This window comes from Sminthopsis crassicaudata, chromosome 3, assembly GCF_048593235.1.
Source record: "Sminthopsis crassicaudata isolate SCR6 chromosome 3, ASM4859323v1, whole genome shotgun sequence".
NCBI lineage: Eukaryota > Metazoa > Chordata > Mammalia > Dasyuromorphia > Dasyuridae > Sminthopsis > Sminthopsis crassicaudata.
In genome coordinates this window covers 439,286,046-439,311,708 of record NC_133619.1, presented here as the reverse complement: position 1 = coordinate 439,311,708, position 25,663 = coordinate 439,286,046, and the positions used below count along the sequence as shown (strand labels likewise).

Here is a 25,663-nt window from a genome sequence, read left to right as displayed (position 1 = left end):
AAAAGGCAAATGTTATTTAATCTTTCAGCTGTTCATTGTGCCATCATAAATACTTTCTTTTCAGCACAGTTGTGGGGACTGAAATGAGCCCACTAATTGCCTCCCATTTCGACTGACATGTGGTGGTTTAGTGGAAAGAGAACACAGCAGGGAGAAGGAAATAGGAGGCTGAGAAAATGAGAGCTAATTATTTTCACTGCCTCATGTCAGGCTCTGTGTCAGCCTTGTTTTTACAAACTGGAAGGTTTAGCACTAAATAAAACAAACTGGCGTCATGTTTTTATATACTGGCAGTGTCATAGAAGCAGCTGCACATCTCAGAGACAATATAATGCCTGCATTCGCATGGACACCATCTGACAGACACTGTGAGCCACTGTTAATGAGGATATCGCAGTGGTGCCAAGTGAAAGGTGCTGAATTATGTATGATTCTTCATCAGTGCAGCAATAGTCCTGTACATCATTATGAGACATTGTTTTGCTGAAGAGATTAAAACATTCTTAGTTCCAGACCCTGCAACCTATACACGCAAAAAAGAGGTTATTAATGGAATTTTTAGGGAGAGTTTCTTGTGGATTTCTTTTTTGGTTTAAAAAAAAAAAAAACCTCATGGGACAAAGCCATCATGGGTCATGACACTGTATATCTAAAGAAGAGAAGCAAATTAACCATACTTGTGTTATCTTCCTTTTAAAGCCAGCATAATAAAATATAGTGTAAGCGGGGTTATCCATAATGATAAATAACCCAGGTGCTATCGCTGGAGGTTCAACTCTTATGCCTTTAAAACAGCAGGTTTTAGCAGCTGAGCTAGATAATAGCTAAGAATGGAAACCTTTGGAGGCTGGAATCTACAATGTCTTACTACTTTTAATACCAGCAGGACTAACATTTGTATCATATTTTTGTTTCATCTTGCATTGCATTTGAACATCTTGAAATGTTCAATTTCCTGCTAAGATGCCATTTCCAGTTTTTCCCCCTCTTGAATCTTAAAAAAGTTTATGGCAACCTCTGTGTTCTAAAATGGGCCCTAAATGTTTGCTTCCTTGACGACTCAGGGGCCTCTTAACAAATAGGTTTGATCTGCTCCTGAAAGGTATATAATTATCTTATCATTTCCCCACCTCTAGGTTTGGCTTGGTTTGGATTTTATTATTTGTTTTATTGGGGGAGGGTTGGTAGGGTTGGTCAACTTAAAACACCATTGCTGATGTTCTTATTCTTTTCATTCAAGTAAATGATTATCTCTATACTAATCTGAAAAAAATGAGTATAATTACTGGAATATTCCCTTTTGGAATATTCTAAATAAGTGTAGTTCCTTGATATTTTTACTTTTCTTCATTGAAAAAACAAACAAAAGAAAAAAAATCCCAAAACTCCACAGTACTTCTTCCTTAAAATCAAGGAAAATCATCTGTTAATTTTGTCTAAATCCTTGGTAATTCAAAGACATTTAGAACTTGCACATTAGTAGTTATCCTTTCTCTATTCTTTTCTTTTCAAAAAGTTGGAGTGTTTTGATTTGACAGGGAGAGGAAAGTAGGAAAGAAAGAAGTGAGGGCTTAGAAAAGTATCTGACATTACTTTGAACTAGCATAGAATGCCAAGAGTTTTCCAACAGCTTATGAAGGGTGTAGCAGTGGTTTCCTCATCAAGCACTATTTATTTTAGTATTAAATGAGTGTTGTTTAAGATACTGTCTGATAACAATGTATGAGTTTATGTTTCATTTGGGCAAAAATCTAACACTGGAAAAATATTCACATCACCAGAAAGGGTTGCAACAGTTCAAACTGACTTAGTTTAGAACCTCTTGAGTAACATATTCCCCATGATCACACTCCTAAAATCATTCAGGTATTTCAATAACCCTCAAGAAAAATTTTCTCATCCTTGGCACTCACTATAAACTTAATTTAAAGATAAAATTTTAGCTCTATCAAGTGAAAAAAACAAGATATTTACAGTGAATTTGCATGCAGATGCAAATTATCTAGATATTTTAAAACCAGAAAGACTGACAAAAAGCAAGCTTTTTGTCACCCAGATGAATAATTGTTGCTTACCTGAGTCCAGCTACTCCATTCACTGCAATGCTTCCAACATATTTTTCTATTGATAGCTCCTATAGAATTCTCTTTCCCCTAGGAATTTGTTTCCATATAGAAATCATTTTGTTAAGTAAATTTCCAAAACAAAGGGGACCATTAATTTGTTGCAAACCTTTTAAAAATGTAATCAAACTCCTTAATAGTAGGGAAGAGACTTGTCTAATGAGTTTGCATCTAAAATGTTTTTGTGTACTATTTTGGTAGGTAATGAAGTAGCTGGTGTCTAAAATTATAAAACTATAGACTCATATCTGACTAAGATGTCAGGGATCAACTAAAGCCATTTTGAAGAGGAGGAAACTGAGGCTCACAAAGGTTAAGTAATTGACCCAAAACTACATACCTATTAAGTGATGGAGCCAAGAACTTGAACCCCTAAGGACAGAACCAGAAACAATGGATGGAAAGTTGAGAGAGACAAATTTTAGACTTGAAGCTGTGCAAAAGTAGGATGGCTTTTGGTAGGTAGCAAGTTCCCCTTTCTTCTAGCAGATGCTCAATGACCATTTATTTGTTATGTATGTGGTAGAAGGAATTCTCAGACAAGTATGGGCAGGACTCAATTGCCCCTGAAATTTTTGAACTCTGAAATTCTGTGATTACATGAATCCACTCTCCCCCAAGCCCAATGCTATTTACCTTATATTGCCCAGTCTTTTTTACTGGGAACTTTAAAAATGACCAGAAACCAATCTTTTTTTTTTTTTTTAAAGCCTTTAGAAAGATGAATCTTTTAGATCTATATATAGGCTAAAGATTTCCACTTGCTTTCAGTGATACAATATTAGCAAGAAGTAGACTTTTCATGTATCTATTAATGACCTAATAGGTTAGTTTTCCCATTCAGTTCAGTCCTGTTAAGAAATCATTTATAAAGTTTCTATTAAATGCTAGGCAGAAAAAAAAATAAAACAATCCCTGCTCACAAGAAGCTTACAGTTTAATGAGTCCGGGGGAGAGAGAATGGAGGGCAATGATTCAGTATAACTCATTTGGGAAATACATTCAATCTTCCTAACCAATTGTGTAGCATTTATTCAGATTTCCCCCCACAGTTGTCAAGGAATAATGGGAAACTATACTGCATTTCCACCACCTTGGTTGTCTTTAAAGAGTGACTTCTTTTTTCATTTAATTTTAAGCACACCTTTAGACAGTAAAGCAAGTTTCAAAGACAGGTTCAAGTCCCAATTCTGATACTTTCTTATGGTACAACCCTGGAAATATCACTTAACCTGTTAGCACTCAAGACAAAATTCTGAGACCAAATTGTCTCAGAAGAGGATGCTAACTTGCATTTGGTAGAAGGAGTTTCCTCACTCAAAAGCTCCCTAAACCACTGAAATCATTTATCCAGTTACTATTCCCTCTCTTTTTTTTTTTTAATAAATCCATTTCTTCCATTCATTGCATTATTTACTTTCAGGAGTATTGAGAAAAGAAAGAATTGAGCCAAAAAGAAAAGATATGATATAGTGATCACCTCCAAGTAGTTGTTTTTTTTTTTTTTTAAATTGGATGTTTTTTCAATTAACCAAAAAAATTCTCTATTTCTCATCTAATAAGGTGAAAAATGGAGAAAATAAAGTTGATTTTTGTTTTTGCTAATTTCCTCCAGTGGGAGAGAGGGAAAAAATATGTACAGAGAACCAAAATAAATTCCCCCATTGTTCATGTCTAAAAATATGTGTCTCAGTCTGCATCTTGAGTCTATCAATTCTTTCAAGAGATGGGTAACACTGAGCATTGGTTCTTACATCATTTCCCCAAACAAAATACCATATACCTTGAAAAGAATACATGAAACAGAAAAGGCAACGAGTACATAAAGTCAGAGCTGTCCTTAGAAAAATTGTGACACTTTCTAAAAATACCCTTTCTGTACCTTTTTCTTTATTCACCCTTCAGGGACTCAGTGATGCCCCATGGATGTCCAAACCAACTTTCCCCAAGGACACCTCCTCCTTGATGCAGCTCCTCAAACTGCAGAATATCACTTTCTCTTTCCAGCCAATGAATCCAGTCTGCCCTCTGTGCCATTCCCTCAGATCACTGCTTGGTGGCTCATCAGATAAACTAATCTGTACTCACACATTCCTTAATGGCCAATCACACTCAAATGTTATTATCCCTTTCAATTAAGACTTCTATTTTAAACTTCAATGACTTAATCCAAAGGAATGAATAACTGGCCATTTCAGGCATTCATGACAGAATCCTAGGGAGAAGGAATTTGGGACAGAGGGTCTTTTGGAAGCTCTTCAAATCTCACAATGTAGGTAACTATCTATTCTACTTATCAGATTGGCTCTAAATAAAGTCTACCCGTAGACATTCCATTTAGTCTGAAAATTGACTTTTTGATAGTATGTGTCCAGAATCATCTTCCCCAGCCAAAGATTATTGTGAGTATCTGTGAAATAGTGATATGGAAAATACTCTGTAAACCTTAAAACCTAGATAAACATGAATTACTATTATTTTTGTTACTACTTGCTAATGAGAAAGATAATGGATTCCTTTCTTATAATTTCCTTGAATGTTAGCTTTATTGCTTCTTTCAAACTCATACATACTTTCCCATACAGGTAACTGTGAAGTTGTTGCTTTGTAATCAGTTTAGGTATTTCCATGGATAATGAAAATATAAGAGTTAAACATACCTAAATAGATAAAATCAATGCAAAAGGGTTTGGGATTTGTTTTCATTTGTTTGTTTTTGCTTTTATTACTTTGAATGTCAGTTGATTCTTTTTATTTGATCCTCTCCCTCCCTTGCAAGAAAGCCCCATTCTTTATTGTGAAATAGAAGTGATCCTGGCATCTCAAATGCTGAATCAGGAAAGTTCAAGATCTAGCAGGTCCTAACAAACTAGAGAAGCTTCAGACACTAGTAATGCACCATATGTCTAACATCCAAGACCTACTCTACCTAAGTTCAGAGACACTAATCACTAAAACTTTAGCTACCTAATGATGATGATGATGATGATGATGATGATAATGATAATGATGAAGTTTTGATTAAACAAGGTATGAGGACTTTCTACTTATGCAAGGAAAGAGCTGAAAACTGTGAAGAGATTATACACAGATAAAAATCAAAGACCCTTGAAATACTGAAACAATATAATGCATCAACAGATGGGTAACTTGAGGACTTATGAAACTCAATTCAAAAAGTGTATTTAAAAATTTATGGAGGTATTACTATATTTAAGACACTGAGATGGGTTTAGAGAAAGACAAATGCAAATAAGAATCCCCTTTCTTTCAAAGAACTAACAATCTATCCAGTATGAAATTACATAGATATAGAAGGTATGAACCTTAGAAACCATCTGGTCCAACTCCTACCTTTTACAAATTAAGGAAACTCCAGCTTAGAGATATTAAGTGATTCACTCAGGGTCACATAACTGATGTTTAAATCTTGAGTCTAACTCTCTATCCTTTACAGCAAAGGTGTTCAACTCTGTGGCCCCAATATTTTACCAGCAAAAAATGTGATTGGGAAATACTTAAAATATATAAAAATACAATACAGCATAGAAGGTGGTAATTCGTGGTTTTCTACATCAATATGCAGCCAGCCTGGATATGTTTCTTTGAGTTTGAGATTACTTATCCTATGCCATGCTTTCTTTCAGATGAAATATGATGTAAAAAAACCTAAACTAGATATACAGAGTAGCGTGTAAAAGTTTCTGAATGGTATAAAATGCTAAGTCTTCAAAGATAAAGATGTGAGGATTCATTTCTAAATAAATTAATCAAGAAGCATTTATTATGTGCTAGGCACTATACTAATCACTGGGAATAAAAAAAAAAAAAAAAAAAAAAACATTTCCTATAGTCAAGGACCTTACATTCTATTGAGGGAGAAAATGTGTATGTCTATATGTATACATATATATATATATATATATATATGAGAGAAAATGTATGTTTATATAAGTATAAATGTATATGTAATGAGAAAATCTATGCATGTGTACATATATATGTGTACATATATTGAGGAAATATATGTAGCATGTATATGCATATATATGTATTGAGAAATTATGTATATGTGTGGAAAACATGAGTACATGTGTATCTGAAGAAATGTATATCTACAGATATTTATGTGCATGTATGTGAATTAATATGTGGAATAAGTGTGTGATCATAAAGGGCACCAAGAAAACTATGATATTTGAACTGATCCTACATGCATGGATTTCAACTGTCAAGGATGTAGAGGAAAAGTACAGGGAATGTTATGAGTAAGGAAGTAAAGCCAGAAAGCGTAGAACATTTTAGGGAATGGTGATTATGATATTTTCAAATCTAGAATTCTATCTTGTGGTATTTGAAGAACTACTATTTACATTCTATCATTCTAAGACAACTATAAAATTGCTAACTAGCCAGTAGAAAGGGGGGGGGAATCAAATGCAGACATTACATTGAAACTGAAAGAAATTAAGAGAACCCTTGAATTGCTATGTTTGTTGAATGCTTTGGACATTAAAATTAGCCAGTCTACACAAAATAAGTTATAGTAGCCTCTAAAGCACATTGACGCTATATTAATGGCAAATATGAAATTCAAATAGAAATTATGTTTCAGTGAAAATTGTTTTTTTCCTTTCTCACCCAGTGATGTCATACATAGTTTCTACTTTACACACAGCATGGGCCAGTGGATAAAACTCTGGAGTATGAGTCAAGAAGTCTATTTGAGTCCCATGCCATATACGTATAAGATGTGTGAACTTAGGCATGGCACTTAACTTTTTTCAAGCTCAGCTGCCTTTTCTGAAAAATAGGAATAATAATAGTACCTTTCTCTTACTATTTGTATGACTATAAGCAAAACACCCAATTTGTCAGCCTCAGTTTCCTTATATGTAAAATAAGATAATAGGAGCACCTACTTTTTAGCATAATTCACAAGGTCCTTTAAAATGGTGTATGCAAATTTTTTGTACACCTTAAAGCTTATATTGACATGAATTATTATTAATTATATCTTTCCTTATTACTTTCTTGATTGTAACTTTATTTTTTTTCAGTACCTTTTATTGTTAATATAAGTTTTTTAAATAAGGGGAAAGAATAGCAGAAAAATAAAAGGGCAAAGAAAGCCTGTATTTAGCTCCATGTTTCTCAAAATAAGACCTTATGAGAGTCTTATTTTGTAATTATAATTGTAATTGTAAAGGATTAGTGAAGCTGAACTAGCTAATAGATTTTTTTGGTGATTCCATTGGCTGTTAATATTATAGAAACTTCTTTGCAACCTGCCTTTCCCCTCTTCCCTACAGTCAAGTAGTAACAGACTTTTATTGCGTTCTTACTGTTAGTTCCATGGGACTTCTCATCACTTTCTATCTTAATATTCTTCTCATCAGCCTCTCTCCCTCTTGGCTTTCTGGTTATCATAATAGAGATGGGGACTAGACTTGGGACCTTTTGGTATAAGGAATTCCCAAGTAAGGAAATATTTTCTACTAAGACAGGTTGGCAGCATCTCTGTAATTTAAAATTTTAGAGAATTATCTAAAATAGTGGTAGCAAACTCAAATAGAAACAGAAGTGATTAAATCACATATAAAGACCTTTGCAGGACACATATTGACTTCAACATAAAATGCAATATTTTCTATGTCATCTTGTATTTTTATTTTCTTAAATATTTCCCAATCACATTTTAATTTGGTTTGGGCCATATTAGGGAATTTTATGAGTCTCATGTGTCAGCAATATGCTTGACACTTCTGTCTTAGAACCCTGAGTGGTTAAGAACCTTATTCAAGTTCACATAGCCATTTTGGATGAGATATGGGACTTGAACCAAAGGCCTTCTCATTTTTGAGAACTGCTTTCTATTCACTATGCACACTACCTTCATCTTAACAAATTATCTTAATTCATAATAATAAACCACAGATATATTGCTGTTATATTTCTTACCCCTCCACCACAACATGGAAGCATTAATTGTGAATGTGAGTGAGTGTGTGTGTATATGTGTGAGAGAGAGACAGAGACAAGAAAGACAGAGACAGAGATGAGAAAAAGACAAGACAGAGACAGAGAGAGACAACATACAGAGAGAGACAGAGATGAGAGAAAGAGAGAGACAGAGACAGACAGAGAGAAAGAATGAGAATATAAGAGAAAATTTAGATCCTGAGTTGTTGTTGGGCCCAGCTCCATCTCAGCCTAGTTCAAGATTATGAGATGAAATAACTAGACAAAAACAAGATAATTGCATATCTTCAAACTCATTTCAAGGTCTCCTTCTAAATGTGTCTTTGCCTAACTTCATTTCCATACTTGCCTGGCAGAGGAAACAGGGCTAAGGAAAATTCTAAGTCTTTATTACTCAGCTGCCCTGAGGTGTTTCCTGCTGTTTGCAAGTTGGAACTGCTCCTAACCCTCCTGATCTTTTCAGAGCCAATGTTGCTGTGGCAGCTGAGAACCCAACACAAGTAAACATGAAGCTCTGTCAATAGTCACCAAATGACTGGTCCAAATGAGCATAAGGCTGGGACATCACTTTTATTGAATTAGTCTTTTCCCTCACTAATTACCTCTTCATTTTTATGAATGTGCTAAGCAGGTCAGAAATTTGTCTAACTTTACTTTGGAGTTGTCTAAAAGAAGGCCCAGAAGCCCCCTGGTTTTTTCTTGAAGTCAATAAATTTTCAATTATGTTCCATACAAGCTTATCTCAACACACTAAGGAAAAACATTCCGGGTGGACTCTTGTGAAAATAAGTTTTCCAATTCTAACATGGAATATTCAAGATCTTTGGGAGCAAAATTTTTTTATTAAAATGATGAAACATTCAATCCAATAAATGCCTTGGATCTGCACTAACAGAAGTGCTGCACGGATCATTGAATTTAGAGCTGAACAAAAGCTGTGCTATCATATGTTCTAATCTTATTTCACATATGAAAAGATTTGTTGTTCAGTCGTGTCCAAATACTTGGGATTTGCTCAGCAAAGATACTGGAGTGGTTTGCCATTTTCTTCTCTAACTCATTTGATAGATAAGGAAACTGAGGGAAACAGGGTTAAGTGATTTGCCTGGGACCCCACAGCTAGAAAATGTCTCAGATTTGAACTCAGGAAGAAAAGCCTTCCTCATTGCACACCCAATGTTCTATGCACTACACCACCTAGCTGCCTTGAAGTGAGAATATTTAGGCTCGTGGAAAAGAGATAATTTATCTAAGATTACCCTGGTAATATACAACAGCAGAATTCAAATTAAACTTCCAGTTCCAAATCCTGTGTTCCTTCCATTTGCCCAGAAAGTTATTAAAAGGCATTTCATTACTGAACAGGGCATCGGGGGTAGGATGGAAAAATGGTGTGCAGAGAGGAATGCTTTCAATAATGCTACATTCAGAATAACTCATGTGTTTTAAAACATTGAGATTGGGGGGGGGAATGTTTCACTTCCTCAAGTTCTTTAATTTTGTTTTTAATTTCAGGATTGCAAATGGAAAATGTATATGGAGATGGATGGGGATGAAATTGCAATAACCTACATAAAGGATGTGACATTCAACACTAACCTACCTGATGTAGAGACTTTAAAGATGACAAAGGTAGGGTTCTATTTACAGCTTAAAAGCTTTTATGAATTCATGGATCTCAAACAAAGACATTAAAATACTCCAGCAGTGTGCTTTTGTGCCTGTCGAAGCTCATATAAGCTCAGACTCAAGCTGATTGTTAAAAGGCACATTTTATTTAGCAGATTGGGATCATAATAGTTTTTTGTTAAAATTCCATTTATGCTGCATGAACGATAAAGCAGGGCATAAAAAGAAATCATTTTAAATTTTTCTTTTCTGACTTCGAAGTTTCCTTACCCTTAGTCTGTTATTTACAACATTTGAAGGAAAAGAAAATGCCAACAATAAAAACACTGAGCTCAAACTTAGGGTCATTTCAAACTTCAAAAAACTTGGAAAGAATATCTTCTTGATGTAATCCTTCTTGATTCTCTCTTGGAGATCAAAAATAAAGATAAATATAAGGAAGAATGGGAGCCTTGGGTAAATCTTTAGTGAATCAGGCTCTCCGATATTCAATCCTATCTATGAGTGTTTGGGAAGAATAACTCTCTTATCATTTTGTCACATCTTCTTGTAAAACACAAGTTACCTAAGACACCTGAATAATGCAGCAGTATACATGGCAGCTGGCTGGCCCAATCTATAAAGCACTGGCCCTGCAATCAGGCACACCTGAATTCACATACAGCATCAGACACTTATTAGCTGTGTGACCCTGAGCAAGTCACTTAACCCTGTTTGTCTCAGTTTCCTCACCTATAAAATGAGATGGAGAAGGAAAAGACAAACTACTTCAGTAACTTTGCCAAAAAATAAGTCATATCCTACTGAACAACAACCAAATTTAATACATAGTATAAGACAATTTACCTAATGCTATACAAAATGTAGGGTTATGACCAAGAACCTATCACTGCCATCACAATCAAACACTATATATATAACTTTAGGGCTAAACATCAATGTATAATGCAAGTATTTATTAAGTTACCTTGCTGAGGAATATTGGCTAAAATTTTAATCAAGCTCCATTAAATAGAGAAAACTATATAACAAGATATTAATGCAATGAAGAAAATGGAAACTATATGGCAAAAAAGCTTTAGGAATGTCAGATATTAAAGTAATAATAAATAATAAAGTAACTAATTTAAAAAAAACTTAAATAGATATGATCTCATTAGTATGGACAACCCCCCTCCAATAATGTAGCTTGCAGTCCATCCATTCTATATAGCCCTTGTCCCTATTTTCCCAGAAGTTCACCAGAAGAAACTCATCCATTGTTCAGTGGCCCCTTGGCTTTCAACACATGGCCAGCCCATCTTGTTTTTCATACATACTTATATTTGATAATTTCCTTTATGGTGAGCAAATCAGATCAGATTACCTAGCCCTTTAGTTTCTTAGTGTGCACTTGAAGATCCAAATCTGATATAATTATAAAAGGGCTCATCAGGACAATTTTTCATTGTAGAGCCTCTCTGTAACTGTGAGATATTCCCATGTAACTGTTTACTTTTAAAGATGATTGTTTCATTTTTACTTTCTTTTGTTGAGGCAGGAAATAGACACTGCCTCAATTGTTTCAAAGATCTAGAAAAAAAATTTTTTCTTCTTATACACTTATAAACAATATTAGTTCATACCTTTAAAAAAAGCAAGAAATAGTTTCCCTGGTGGTTTAGACTCAACAATCAATCACTCATCAGGCTGATAGATAGCACAATGGTTAGGCCTCTGGGCCTGCAATCAAGAGAATCTGAATTCAAATCTTGATTCAGAAACTTACCACTTGTGTGATCCTAGGTAAGTTGCTTAATTTCTTATTCTTCAATTTTCCCAGTTGTAAAATGGGGATAATAATAGCATCAACCTCTCAAGATCATTGTAAAAATCAAATGATATGATATTTGTAAAGCACTTAGCACCATGCTTGGCACATAGTTGCTGCTATATAAATGTTAATTATTATTTTATTACTATTCATCAATAAGCATTCATTAATTAATTCAATAAATATTTATTAATACATCATGTAATTGGTATTGTGCTAAGGACTAGGGTTACAGAAAGAGGCAAAAGACAGCCCCTGCCCTCAAAGAGTTTACAACCTTAATGGTTTAGTTGTGTATTTATTATGTGTTGGGGACTGAGGCTACAAAGATGAAAGCAAAAGACTCTGTCCTCGGGCTTATATCTAATGGGAGAGGGAAAAGTGTATATAGATAACTATGTATAAAACAAATATAAATAGTGTGGGAAATAATCCAAATTATAACCTAATGGACACAGCCTAGGAATAATAAGAAAGGTACTTTGGAAGGTCATTCTGCAAAAAATCTGTTACACTTATAGACCATTTTCTTTTCAGCCACCATTTGTAATGGAAAAGTGGATTGTGGGAATTCCTCCAAATCAGACTGTTGAGTACATTGTAACATATGAGGTAAGTGTGGGAGACAAAAAGGAAATAAATGATTCTTTCTTAATTAGCAGTTGTTTGCTAAGTGGCCATATGCTAAGTGGTATATGATATCTAAAGAACATTTGGATTCAAGTGGTATCTATCAAAAGAGTGACATATTCTCTGTCCTTAGTATATTGATAGATTAATAAAATAATTTGAATGGATTTATGTAGAGAAATACAATTATTGCGAAGGCATTTTGATGAAGAAGGATAGATAAGAGATTCAAGTTATATTGGCAGGTTGGTGAAGGCAAGTGAGGTTAGATAATATGTTGTGCTTTGAGTTTCATTTTCCAGTAATAGTTTATTATAAGATAGAGGAAGTGTGACAGGGTGTTCCAGACTGTATTTCATAACATATGTAGACCTCCACCTTAACGAAATCCAATCCTTGTAATCTAGTGTGGGTTCTATGATTTGGTCTGGTCTTGACTTATTCTTGGAAATCCAGATCTTTGATCAGTAGCCAATGGCAGAGGGATCAAACCCTGGCTGTACCTATAATCCCCATATCTGAACAGGTTGAGACTAGTGAATTCTTGCGCTCAAGAGTTCTAAGTTGCAGCAAGACTAAAACTGATTAGGTATCTCCACTAAGTCAGGTGAGCCCATGTGAGTGGGGAGAGAGGGGAACCAACCTGCCTAAGAAGGGGCACCTACCCTGGGTCAGAAATGGAGCAGGTCCAAGCTTCCATGGTGATCCCAAAGGGATCTGGCCCATGAGTAACTGCTATTCTTCCATCCTACATGAGACAGAAAAAGTCAAACAAACTGGCAAACAGTACCCAAGCTCACATAGGATTAATTATAATCTTTCTGGTGACAAAAGATTCATACTCCTCAGTCAGAATGCACTCCTTACCAGTCAGAGTACCTAAATGTTGCTTGAAGAGCAAAAATCCAAAGCAAGGGGACTTTTTTCCTCTCAAAGCTCTTCTGCCTAGGCTAAGACTTAATGATCTCTCTACAAATAAGAAACTCATCTCATTGATTGGATTTTCAAATTTTCCAAAATCAGCTATCCCTTCAGCATCAAAGGGTTATTGATGTGAGGCTCATGATCTGGAAAATCCAAGTAAAAATTTTTGGCTCTCTTTTTACTAGAAAAGAAATCTTAATTATTATAGTACTGAACTAAAATGTGTTGATATTATACAATACTATAAATAATATTTTATACATTTCTGAATTTCTAAACTTTTCTATGTTATCTACTGGCCTTTTTATGTCAGTTCCCCCAAAAGTCCCAATTAATTTCTTATAACAATCCCCAATATACCAAAATCATGATGAATAAAGTCGAAATGTGGAAAGAATAGCTATAAAGTCTCTTTCCCTTATCTACTAATGGAGACCAAAGGGCCTTCATTTTCTCTGCCTCTCATTTGTTCTAAATTCCATTTCCCCTCCCCTTACATTCTCTTTTGTTTGTTTTTGTCAATATATCATCCTTTCAACAGATTGTTGAATATGTTACAGTTTTCTTTGAATTGATGAAGGATTCCAGGAAAGACCCCTTAATCTATATTGATTAGTCACCACTGTGGAGGCGTCCTCATTGACATCAATATTGGGTAATTAGTTTCTGATCTAGTTACCCTATACCTATCTGAACAAGAATCCCTTTTACAGCATTCCCAATAAGTCTTTGTTTAAAGGCCTCCATCTTGGCCAATGAGAGATCAAAGGTTTGGGGGTGAAGGGAGGGGGAATTTCATTAGTTCTTTTTCTTAATGGCCAAGATAGGCCATTCCACTTTTGGATAGCTCTTTGAATGAGAAGTCTTCTTGCCTCCTGTGGAGTAGGGAAAGCAGAAGCAGAAGAGGAGCTTTACACAATCTTTTAAAACCAATAAGATTCTAGAAAGATAGGAAAGGGGGGAGAGAAAACTAAATTAAAAGAGGATAGATATTACCTTCCTAATGTCTATACAGAGTGTTCCCAAAAGAAAAAATTCAGTAGCCAGACATTGATTGCTTTCCTGCACTCTAATTGTATAATCTTTCTATGTGTTTGCTGGGTTATCGCCTTGTTTATCAGTTTGTTTGTGTGTTTGTTTTTTTAAACAGAGCGATGTTAGATCTCCAAAAAGTAGTAAACACGTCCAGTCAATTCAGTGGAGCAAAACGAAGCCTGTTGATGAAGTTAAGGCAGTAAAACTTTTAATCCAGACATCACTCCCCAACTCGGAGGGCAATGCTTGCAGCAGGTCTAATTCAAGTAAGTCAAGGCTGCCCCACCACCACCACCAAAATAGAATATACCTAGGATTGAGCTGCTTGGACCTCAGTTTCCTCATCTGTACAGTGAGAGTGTGGAAGGAATCTATTTCCCTCCCATATTCTCAATGGGCTTGGCATATAGTAGGTGCTTAATAAATGCTTATTCTCTTGTCCCTTCCCTATACCAGAAAGAAGTAAAACATAGCTGATTGACTGCTGAACTTAGGAATACCTAAGTTCAAACACCACCTGTGATACTTATTAGTTCTTTGACCACAAATCTCAGTTTTCTTATATATAAAATAAGGATAACTTTACAATGCTTGTTAATGATAATTTCTTATTTTCTAGAATATTTATCCAAAATGTAAGAAATAAGAGACTTATAGATATGGACTTCTGTTCAAAACTTATCAATAAAACATTAAATAATGAGAAATAAAAAGTAAGCATGAAGGAATAATAATTAAATTTTACTCAATAGATGAAGAAATAGAAAATTATAGATTTTTAAGTGCCATAAGAATTAGACATTATTCAATATCCTTTTTTTTTTTCCTGCTGAGTAAATGAAGACCAAGGAAGGTAGAATGAGTTGCTAGATAATATACAGGTAATAAGACAGTCAAGATTCGAATCTAAATCCTCTTTGACTTCAAATCAAGTACTCACTAAACTAGGTTGTGCTATATTACTTTCTGTAAATGAACATAAAAACCATGATAAACCATAACAAAAATTATAATTTAGACATTCTCAGTAAAATACTTACTCATCTGATGTGTTTATGCTGAGTTATGCATAAATATGAATGAACACATATTTAAGAATATCAGCCTCTTATTTTTTACTCACAGAATGTTTTTCTTGTTGTTGTCGTGTCCAATTCTTTTTTTTTTTTTTTAACACTATAAATCAGCATTTATTATTTAAGTTCAAGAACAGGTTAGAAGGGATAGGGGAACATTCAGAACAGAGTCAAAGAGGGAGGGGAAGGGTGGAGGAGACAAGGAGACCAGAGCAGTTCATCTTCACTTGCTCTTTGAGGGGGAGGAAGGAGAGAGAGAGAGATCCTGATTTCTAAGCCTTGGTCCAGAGCATACAGTGAAGCACCTAATTAAGGTGGAGTTCCAGGGGGAACAGTTTTAGGAAGACATCGGGATAGCCTAAGTTACATCCAACCAAAGGTGGAGCTGCAATTCTCCTTGGCGTGTCCAGCTCTTTATAATCCAGTTTAAAGATTTTCTTGGCAAAGCTCCTGGAATGCTTGGACATTTCCTTCTCCAGTCCATTTTATAAAGGAGGAAACTGAAGCAAATAGGGATAAGTGATTTACCAGGATTATCCAGCTAAGAAGTGTATGAGGCCAGATTTGAACTCAGGAAGATGAATTTTCCTCACTTTAGGCCCAGTACCTTGTCCACTGTGCCACCTAGCTGCCCAATACCAAATATTTATATTAAATGTTTTCTTGGAAAATCTACATAGAATTTGCTTAGTAACTATTTACAATTAAATAAATTTCAAATACTAAAGCATCAAAGGATAATTGATATTGATTCCTCTCCTACCAAAAAACAAAATAAGACTAATTGTGCCTGATTTTTGCTTTTTAATTCAAAATTTGCCCCACATGTTAATGACAACAGAACCAATGTATAGGTTCCATTAAGTATATTAAGGAAGCATTCTACTTATATTATTGAGTACCTTATATAAGGAAAAAGAAAGACATTTTCAAATATTGCACATTCTTATGGTCTTAAAAGAAAATTTCTCTTATTAGCCAAAATCCCATGCTCATTAAACCAATTGGTACAAGAATGAAGACATACTGATGGAACTGAATGCTTGCTGGCCTGCTAGAGATGAGACACTTTCATGATATACATGATTACTTCATGGAAATAGATAGATGGAAAGAAAGGGAAGAAAGAAAAGAAAGAAAAAAAAGAAAGGGAAGGAGGGAGGGAAGGAAAAAAGGAAAAAGAAAGAAAAAGAAAAATAGGTGGATGAAGATAGGTAGATAGATAAAGAAAGATAGAGATTGATACAGATAGATATCAAAATGTGTATGCACAATAAACACATATTTGTGCATATATATGTCTATATATGTACACATACATACATATACCTGTACACGTTTTGTTCATAATTTGACACTGAATGACAATAGCAGAAGTTCTCATGTTCCTTGACAATAATACTTTAGGACAGGACATCAACTCAGAGTTTTTTGGAATACAAGTGAATTTTTTGTATTTTAAAAAAAAACAACTGCTATTGATAACTGCTACTGATAAATTCAATTATCTATTCCCATTTTGTTGAATTTCCCTTTAGGGAAGGAGTAATAAATATTAGAACCTGTTCCTGAGAATTGATTTAAAAATTTTCAGTATAACCATTTATATCTTGGAAATTGACAAAACCTATAAACCAAGGATAGATTTATTTTTTGTGGGTTATCCAGATTTAAGAAAGGGATAAAGAAAATGTTAGCATTGCAAATTAAACTTAAAAGTATGCCATGTGCATACATTTTAGAGAGCCTCCTTGTTAAAATATTCAGCAACACATCCCCGCTTTAGGATCCAAAAAGAATAGAAATAGAATTTAGGAGCAGCATGCCTCTAGAAATTCCATTCTCAAACACTCATGATGTAATTTGTCTTTTAAATTTTATTTTATTTTCAATTCATAGAACAAAACAAACATTTCCATAACACAGTATAATAAAAAAGATGATTGTGCAAGAAACTGGAAATCTACCATGTACAACTTTTTAACCTCTTCAAATAAATAATATAAATTTCTTTTTATTCCCCTCTTCTCTTCCAGCCTAGAGATGGCCACCATTAGACACACACTGGTATATATATATATATGTACATTTTAATATGTTAAATATGTAATATACAAATCTCTCATGGTGTAATTTAATGAACATTATCAGAAAATCAAAATTTTATTTTATAGTTTATTGATAAAACAAATGTGTAATAAAGATAAATTATATCTATATATAACATTTGAAGCTATTTATCTAACATCCTAAGATAAATTAAATAATGCCTTGAGACTGTGATAGCAAGTAGTAGGCTAGACATGAAAAAACTTGGATTCTGATTACAATTCTTCTATTTACTAGATGAGTGACTTTAGGTAAGCTATGTGACCTCAGTTTCTTCATCTGTGAAAAGAAGGGATTGAATTATATAATCTCTAAGAATCCTTCTAAATCTTTGAATCTATGACTCTTAGAGATATTAAGGATATTACTTAAACTCTCTGAATCTGTTTCTTCTACAAAATGGTGATAATATGTGCACAATCTGTTGCCCAGGCTCAGATGAAATCTATACTTAAAATACTTTATTACCATCAAATGCTCTGTACAGAAATCAGATGATATTATATGTAATTTCTGAAGAATATATCTTCAGAATATAATACCTACGAATACAATGCTGAAAGATAGATGAATAATGAAACTAAATTTTATCATCTGCCTTCTATATGTGTATATATATGTATGTGTGTACATATGTTTTTCATATACATATATTTATATATACATATATATATTGTTTGTGTATCACAGAATGATTTTTGAAGCTAAAAGAAGGTCAAGTATTCCCTTTAAGATCCATAGAGTTTCACCAAATTCATTTCTGATGAAAATGAAATTTTCCAGTTGTATTTCAAATTATCAAACAATTTTTATTTCACCTACAAGTGGTTTTTATGAATACCACTTATATAAACTCTCTTTCTTCAACCCCTGGAATCATATGCACTTGTCCCAAAATTAGTTAATAATTACCATTATCCATATTTTAAAGGTAAAGAAAAAAAGTGGGGAGGTGATATAATAACTTGGCAGTGACACTAAAGTCAAGGCAGGCTGGAATAATAAGCTCCCATTCCAGGTTTCTCTGCCTTTGTTTGTTCAAACTAGAAGGATTTGAGTTGGTTTTTTTGCATCCTAAACAAAAGCTTCTAGCATGTGCCTGAATTTTTTTTTCTTCCTTCCTTATCATATAGATAAGTAAGAAAAGAAATTATTGAGTTGTAGCTTATGAAAACTAGCTGGGTGAGACCCTAGGTTGAAGTGTCTCCTTCACACACAAATAATAGAAACTTTAGGATTACAAGAGGACTAAGGGAAAAAATAGAAGAGCATGGTAGGTTCTGCTCCTGGGCTGAATTTTCCAAAAGCCAAGAGCAGGCTGAGTGATAGGTGGAATAAATCACGACAGGTAGGGAGGACTCAGGAATGTTGGACACTGGTGCAGGCATTAAGGCAAGGAAGAATAAAAAAAATTTTTATATATATATATATATATATATGTCAGGAATGAATTCTTTTCTTTCTCAACTGAAAACAAAATAACTGGAAGGGATTTTTTTTTTTTTAGAATAAAAATATCTTAACAAAGGGAAGTATTTCACATGGTATGAAGTATGCAGTACAGAAAAGTGGCTTTTCTTGCCCATTCCCAACCAGAAGAACACAAGTACCGAAGGGCCTCCCCTGAGCTATTTTTTCCCAGTGTATTTTCATGTACCTCTCCAGGGAGTCCCTGAACCACCCAAGAGGAATGGTCACAGAAGTCCTAACAATTTCCAAGAATAAGACATGTGCCATTTACCCTTTAAAGAAAACATAAAGAACAAATGTAAAGCAAGTGCTTCAGCATTTCCAAACTAGTTTTGACCTTTCTGCAGGAGAGATCCTCCAATCTCAGCATCTCAGGGAAATGCCTGTTTATATACCAAACGGCTCTAAATATTCTTTAAGAATAGAATAAAAAAGAAACAGCAGAAGCAAGTTTGATTCTTAACCTCAGTTTAATGAATGGATTCATCAATGAGTTCTTAATTGAATATCTCATCTGGGGCCAGTGCCTAGGCTAGGTGTTGAAATAACAGAAAGAAAAATAAGACACTAAGAGGAGTTGAGTGAGCTTCAGTGGAACAATGCAAGGTAGCATATAATAAAATCCTTAGATTCATGGTTTTTAGACTTAACTGTAAAGTTTTAAGGATTTATTGAAAGCACTGAGTCTAATTTACTTATCGTATAGGGGCAGCTAAGCGACATCATTGGAGATAGGGCATTGGGCTTAGAATCTGAAAGACTTATCTTCTGACTTTAAATATAATCCTTTCTGGTTGTGTGATTGTGGGCAAGTCACTTTACCCTGTTTGTCTCAACTTCCTCAATTGTAAAATGAGCTGGAGCAAGAAACGGCAAACCATTCCAGTATTTCTGCCAAGAAAACTCCAAATGGAGTCCTAAAGATTTGGACACAACTGAAAAACAACTTAACAACAATTGGCTCAAGAAAACTGAGGGCAAAAAGGTTCAATGGTTTTTCAAGTCTATATTTGGAATCAGTGGAGGAGCTAAACTACACCTCCTAGCTTCCAAAACTGTGTTATATTTCTTTTCTAACTGGAAATCAGAAAAGATAAAGGTCAGGACTATGGGACTGGAGCTATAGTTTATAACTATAACTTTATAAACCATAGCTTATAACTATGAACAATAATTTAAGAGGTAGAATTTGAGCTGGACCTTTAAAAATAGGTGGAAAAGATGGAGGGTTGGTTGTAGGAAGTAACATAAGGTAAAGGAAATAGTATCTCACTAGTTGATTAATTAAAATCTCACAAAAGAATGGAACCTATGTAGTATATAGCTTTCATACTGGGATATTTTTTAACCCTACCCATAATTTCATCAAGTATATTGAGCTCTCAATAAGAAATTTTTTTCTACTAAGACAGATTAGCACCTTCATTGCAATTTAGAATGGTAGAGAATTGCCTGAAGATACCAATAGGTAAAATGACCTTCCTAGAATCCAACCCAGCTAGGGTGTGTCAGAAGCAGAAATTGAGCCCAAGACTTCATTACTCTATTACGGCATCTATTATGCCATTCTGCCTTTCCACTGGAAAATAATGGGGGAAAAAATAGCTAAAAATAGAAATATGAAGTAAACAAGGAAATTGTAAGATTATCTGTTATCAATGTATTAAAGAATGTAGAAAGAATTTTCAAGTATATTTGTTGGTGATCTTGAAAAAGAAAAAAACAAAAATTGGAGATTAGGAAAGAAGCTCCAAGATTACAGGTAGACTCGTGTTGTTCAGTTTTCAGTAAGAGAAAGAAGATAAAGTCTTTAAATTAGGGGCAAGTGAGTTTAGCATTACTTTATTTTGGCAGCTGGAAAAATTCTAATGTGCCTTAATAGAGATGACTCTTTAAAACTTTGAAAATAATCTGATGATTACTACAAACCTGCATGAGTTCATCAAGTACAAGTCAGATCAGACTAACAAAATTTCCTTTTTTAAAAGGATTAGCAAATTGGCAGATTAAGAAAATACCATAGAGGTAGCTTACAAGGTTTTCAACAAGAGATAAAAAGTGAGTATCCTTGTAAATAAGGCAGAGCATATGGGATGCATGATAATAATGTCAAGTACTTTCAGAACTAGTCAAATGGCTGAATCTAGTGAGTGAAAACTATAGGAACAATTTTTCTAGGGGATTACCACAGCTCTCTCTTTGACCCTTTTCTGGTTAAGATCTTGATCGAATTTACAAACCACAAAAAGTTGGAAAGAATACCTAACATATTATATGACAGAATATATATTTTAAAAGATGTTAGAAAGAAATTTGTTTCTGCACACATATTGTATCTAGGATATACTATAATATATTTAGCATGTATGGGACTGACTACCATCTAGGGGAGGGGGTGGAGGGAAGGAGGGGAAAATTCGGACAGAAGGGAGTACCAGGGATAATGTTGTAAAAAATTATCCATGCATATGTACTGTCAAAAAAAAAGTTATAATTATAAAATTAATTTTAAAAAAAGAAAAAAAAGATGTTAGAAAACTAAAATACTGGATCAAATGTAATAAGATGAAACTATAATAATGAAAAATATAAAATTCTACAATTACATTCCCCCAAAATGAGTATAATATTAGAGAATCAAAACTAGCTACATAGGAATATTTGTTCCTATGAAAAAGACATGGATATTTTACATGAGTACAAATTTAATATGAATGAACACTAAGACTTGATAAAGGACTAATGACTAGGACATTAACCAAAAAAGGCTAATGTGATATTAGATGGAATTACTAAGACCATAACACCCAGAACTAGGGCATTACATGTATATCCCCTGATCCAGACCCTGTCTAGAAGCTACAGTGCTTGCATAGTTCCTTCAGTTCTGTTCCTTCCCCACATATACTAAGCACCTACTATGTGACATAGATTATCTTAAACTGGAGAGATCAAGACAAATCCCAAACCTTGGATAATTTATATTCTTTGGGGTGGAGAAGCTTCTAATACCTTGCACATAGTAGGTACTTAACACCTATGAGATTGAATTGAATCCAGTTAGTTTACTGCATTTTAGGAAGGGCATCAGCAAACTGAAGTTAGTCTAGAAAAGACTAGAGGGATTCAAAGCTCTGACATGCAAGAACGATTAAGTAAGATGGAAAAATAGAAGATTTAGACCAACACAAGAATATCTTCAGGTATATGTAGACATGTTTTATTTGCCCCCAGAGGGCAGAAGTAGGATTAGTAACTGGAAATTTCAAAGACTTTTGTGATCACCCAGTGTAACTAAAATTTAACCTAACAATTAGAGCTGACCAAAGGCTACCTCAGGAGGAAATGAGTTTACCATTACTGGAAATTCATAGAAGGATATTTGGTTGCTGAACAGGAATGTGATAGAGAGGATTCCTATTCAGGTATGGGAGATTTAAATAACTTCTGAGGTCTCATTAAGGCTCCAGATTCTATGAGACTGTATCATAGAAAAATGCTGTGTCAGAGAATCTCAGACAGTGACTTTCTCTACACATGATTCCATTTGTGGTTGAGTCTTGGATGGGCAGAATCACACCTTAGAGACACCTTAAAAGTCATCTATAACCTCGGTTTGAAGTTTTTGTCTTTCTTTTTTTTTTTCCTTTTCCACAACACCACGAACAAAAAAACTGCTGGCATGTGAAAATCCAAACTTTGGTCCAAAACTTTGCAATCCTTAAATGGAAGATACCTTTTGGTCACAAAGTTTCATAAGCACACTTGTTTTTAATAATACTTGTATTATTATCATTAGGAAGAGAAAGAGGAGTAATGATGATAATAGTAAAGATATTTAAGATTTGTAAAACATTTTACATTAATTATTTCATTTGAGTTAGTCTGCTATAATATTAAATTGTTTATTAGCATATTGTTATATTAATACATTATTATTGAAAATCATTTATTAACAATTAATGAATATTTATTATTTTGATTATTATTGCATTGTAACCCTGTGTAACATGAATATAGTGGCCACTCATGCACCTACTCACACTTTGGACTGCCTCACTCATTCCAACTTCCTCAAGTCTAGGCTTCCTTAGATAGATAGGTCTAGGTTCCCAAAGCATGGCAACACTTTTTTTCTTATGTCCTAGTGATAACTGTGTTGTGGAGAATGTACTTCCCCTATTCACCTTTTTTATTCCCTGTTCCCTCAATAATGCATTTTCCTTCCCACAAACAAGCTACCTACAATGATAAAGCTTTTAGATGTTAAACAACATTTAGCTAACAAATGCATTTCTTTAGGCTCAGGCAAAAGAAATTACACTAATGTCAAATGCTCGTTTTAAATCAGATATAGAAATAATAAATACATCACAATCCATATATAAATCTGGATCATTGTCTTAAGTTAATTCAGTCAGTATCTAGTGGGTGGCCATTTACAGAGACCTTCTAAGGAGTCATATGAGTAGAAAACTCATGTACTTAGAATAACTCACAATTGTGAAATATAAACTTTGGTGTCCTCTTTCTATCTCAGAAACTGTTTTTCCAAGTTCTTTAATAAACTTAGCTTTCATGTTTCCACTTCCTCACTTAAGAGTTTGTCCATCCTATACTCAATTAACATCTCAGCCACTAGTAACTTCTTTGATTTTCTTATTGTCAACTGTTCCTCTGCTCATCTAGATTTACTCCTTAACAGCAACTATAGTATCTATTATTTCCAACTTCAAGCTTAGCTGACACAGTTATGAAATTTGTGCTTTTACCTCTCTGTTCTCATTCTGGGTTCAAACGCTGAGTTTTTTCTGCAAATGACTTCTCCTCAGCTTATGATTAGAATCTACATTCTCATAGTCTATCAATAATTAAATAAATTACATTTTATCCCATAATAATATAACAGTTCTGGTATTCATATCTCTCCAATATTCCATGGCATGTTACATTCAAAAAATAGCAACTGATATATCAGAACTCTGAATCAAAGTAATTATAACTCTTAGAACTATTAACAAGGCACATATAATTCAGCAATATACTGCTCCATATAAAAGGATGATATCTCAAAAGAAGGATACCCTATACCAGAATATCTTCACATTTAGAATTAATGTTTTAAGAGGAATGATTTGAATGGTATATTTCAACATCTAGAAGTAATCTAGTTCAAGATATTATTAAAAGTTTTTTTTAAGTCAGCAATGCAACATTCAGTAGTTTATGAGTCTCAATTTCATTTCTTTTTCAGATACAGATTGCCAATGGTTGAATATCCTGAGGAGGAGACAAATTGCTTCCAATCCTACCTTTCAACGTTCTCAGAGCAATCCTATTACCGCTGGATTACCGTACCTTCATAACCAAGCTTCCTATGCTGCTGCTGTCCAGAGAACACCCATTAAGTATTGCCAGATCACACCTATAAATCATTCACGAAGTTCATCTCCTACTCAGTATGGATTGACTAAAAACTTCTCTTCACTGCATCTAAACTCCAGGGACAGTGGTATTTCTAGCATTAATTCTGACACCTCTTCTGACAGGGGCCAGTATTCAGGGAGAAGCAGGATTAAATCTAATCGAGGAAGTGAATCCCTTCATTCTTCCCCCAAAGGAAGATACAGTGGAAAAAGCCAGCATTCTGCTCCCTCAGCAGAAAGGTACTCTGGGAAGTTTTTTAGAGTCTCTCAATCAGCACTCAGTTTCCATCAGTCATCGGACTCCAAAAAGAGCCCATATAATGTCCGTCAACCTAGGACCATTCCAGGGATGCCTGTGAACACTGAAAATGACTCAAAAGCAAATGAAGATGAAAGTAAAGTTAGTGAAGGTGGATGGACAAAAGTAGAATATCGCAAAAAAACTCACCGGCCCGTTCCTGTGAAAACTAATAAAGAAAGAGCTAGAGGAGCCTATCGAGGCAGGAGAAACTTTTGATGCACAGTTTTATTTAGCTAATTTCATTTTCTAAGCAGGGTTTTTGTAATGGATTTTGTTTGTGTGGTAACTTCAACTGGGCTTTTATTTAAAAATCTCAACAGTATGTTAACCTTTGTAAAGGGAAAGATTAAATGCCACCTGTTTCAGAGATGGCAGTCAAAAGAGGAGCAAAGCTGAGAGTGCTATTCACTAAGCATTGCCCTCATTTGGGGAAGAGGGAGGGTTGGGGAAATGTGAATAGTTTCTGGTTGGAAGGTTAAGGAAAATTCTTCCTTCTATTTTTTTTTCTGAATATCTGCCATTCAGAAGAAAAAATATCATCATTTGCTCCTCCAATTAAAAATGTCAAATTACTTTGAAAATACATATAATCATTAAAGTTTTGATTAGTATTTATTTTAGTCACTTATCTGTGTTTTTATTATGGATTGTGGCCTGCCTGAATAAAGAAAATCACCAACCTTAATATGGCTCATGCTCTTGATTCCATTCATTGAGATTCATCTGAAATCTTAGATTTAATTTACTCAAGAGATTGGGTACTTCTTTTCTTCCAAGCTCCAAACTGATAGATGCTTTTTCTTGAATATTGTTTTCTGTATTTTACCAAAGGTGGTTGGGGGAGGAGTGTCAGGAACACCATGATGAAACTTCTTGGAATCTAAGACATTTCAGATATAAAAGAAAACAGACAGAAAACAGGGCAGCGTCACACGCTGGAAAATGAGAAATTTAAAATTACCAACATCCTTGTTTGAGCAAGACAGTAAATACCAGCCTTGTAGCGACAAGACTGGAAAGCAGCTGGGGGGAGAGGGGTGGAGTGCATGGGTGGAGTGTGGGGGTGGGAAGAAGCTGCCTGCAGGACAATGGACAGGAGTTGCCAAGTATATACATCATAAATAGACAATTCTTAACATTTTACA

General features: G+C 34.3%; 1 protein-coding gene across 2 annotated transcripts in view; it reads left to right on the top strand.

Annotated features, from left to right (window-relative positions):
* Nucleotides 1–24,869, top strand: part of MAP3K20 (mitogen-activated protein kinase kinase kinase 20) — a 212,851-nt gene extending 187,982 nt beyond the window's left edge. For both annotated transcript variants that reach the window (XM_074303094.1, XM_074303095.1), the window contains exons 17-20: nt 9,621–9,737; nt 12,085–12,159; nt 14,252–14,402; nt 24,046–24,869. In XM_074303094.1, coding sequence (XP_074159195.1) covers nt 9,621–9,737; nt 12,085–12,159; nt 14,252–14,402; nt 24,046–24,734 — 1,032 coding nt within the window. In that variant the 3' untranslated portion in view covers nt 24,735–24,869. The remainder of the gene's footprint in view (nt 1–9,620; nt 9,738–12,084; nt 12,160–14,251; nt 14,403–24,045) is intronic.
* Nucleotides 24,870–25,663: the final 794 nt, after the last annotated feature.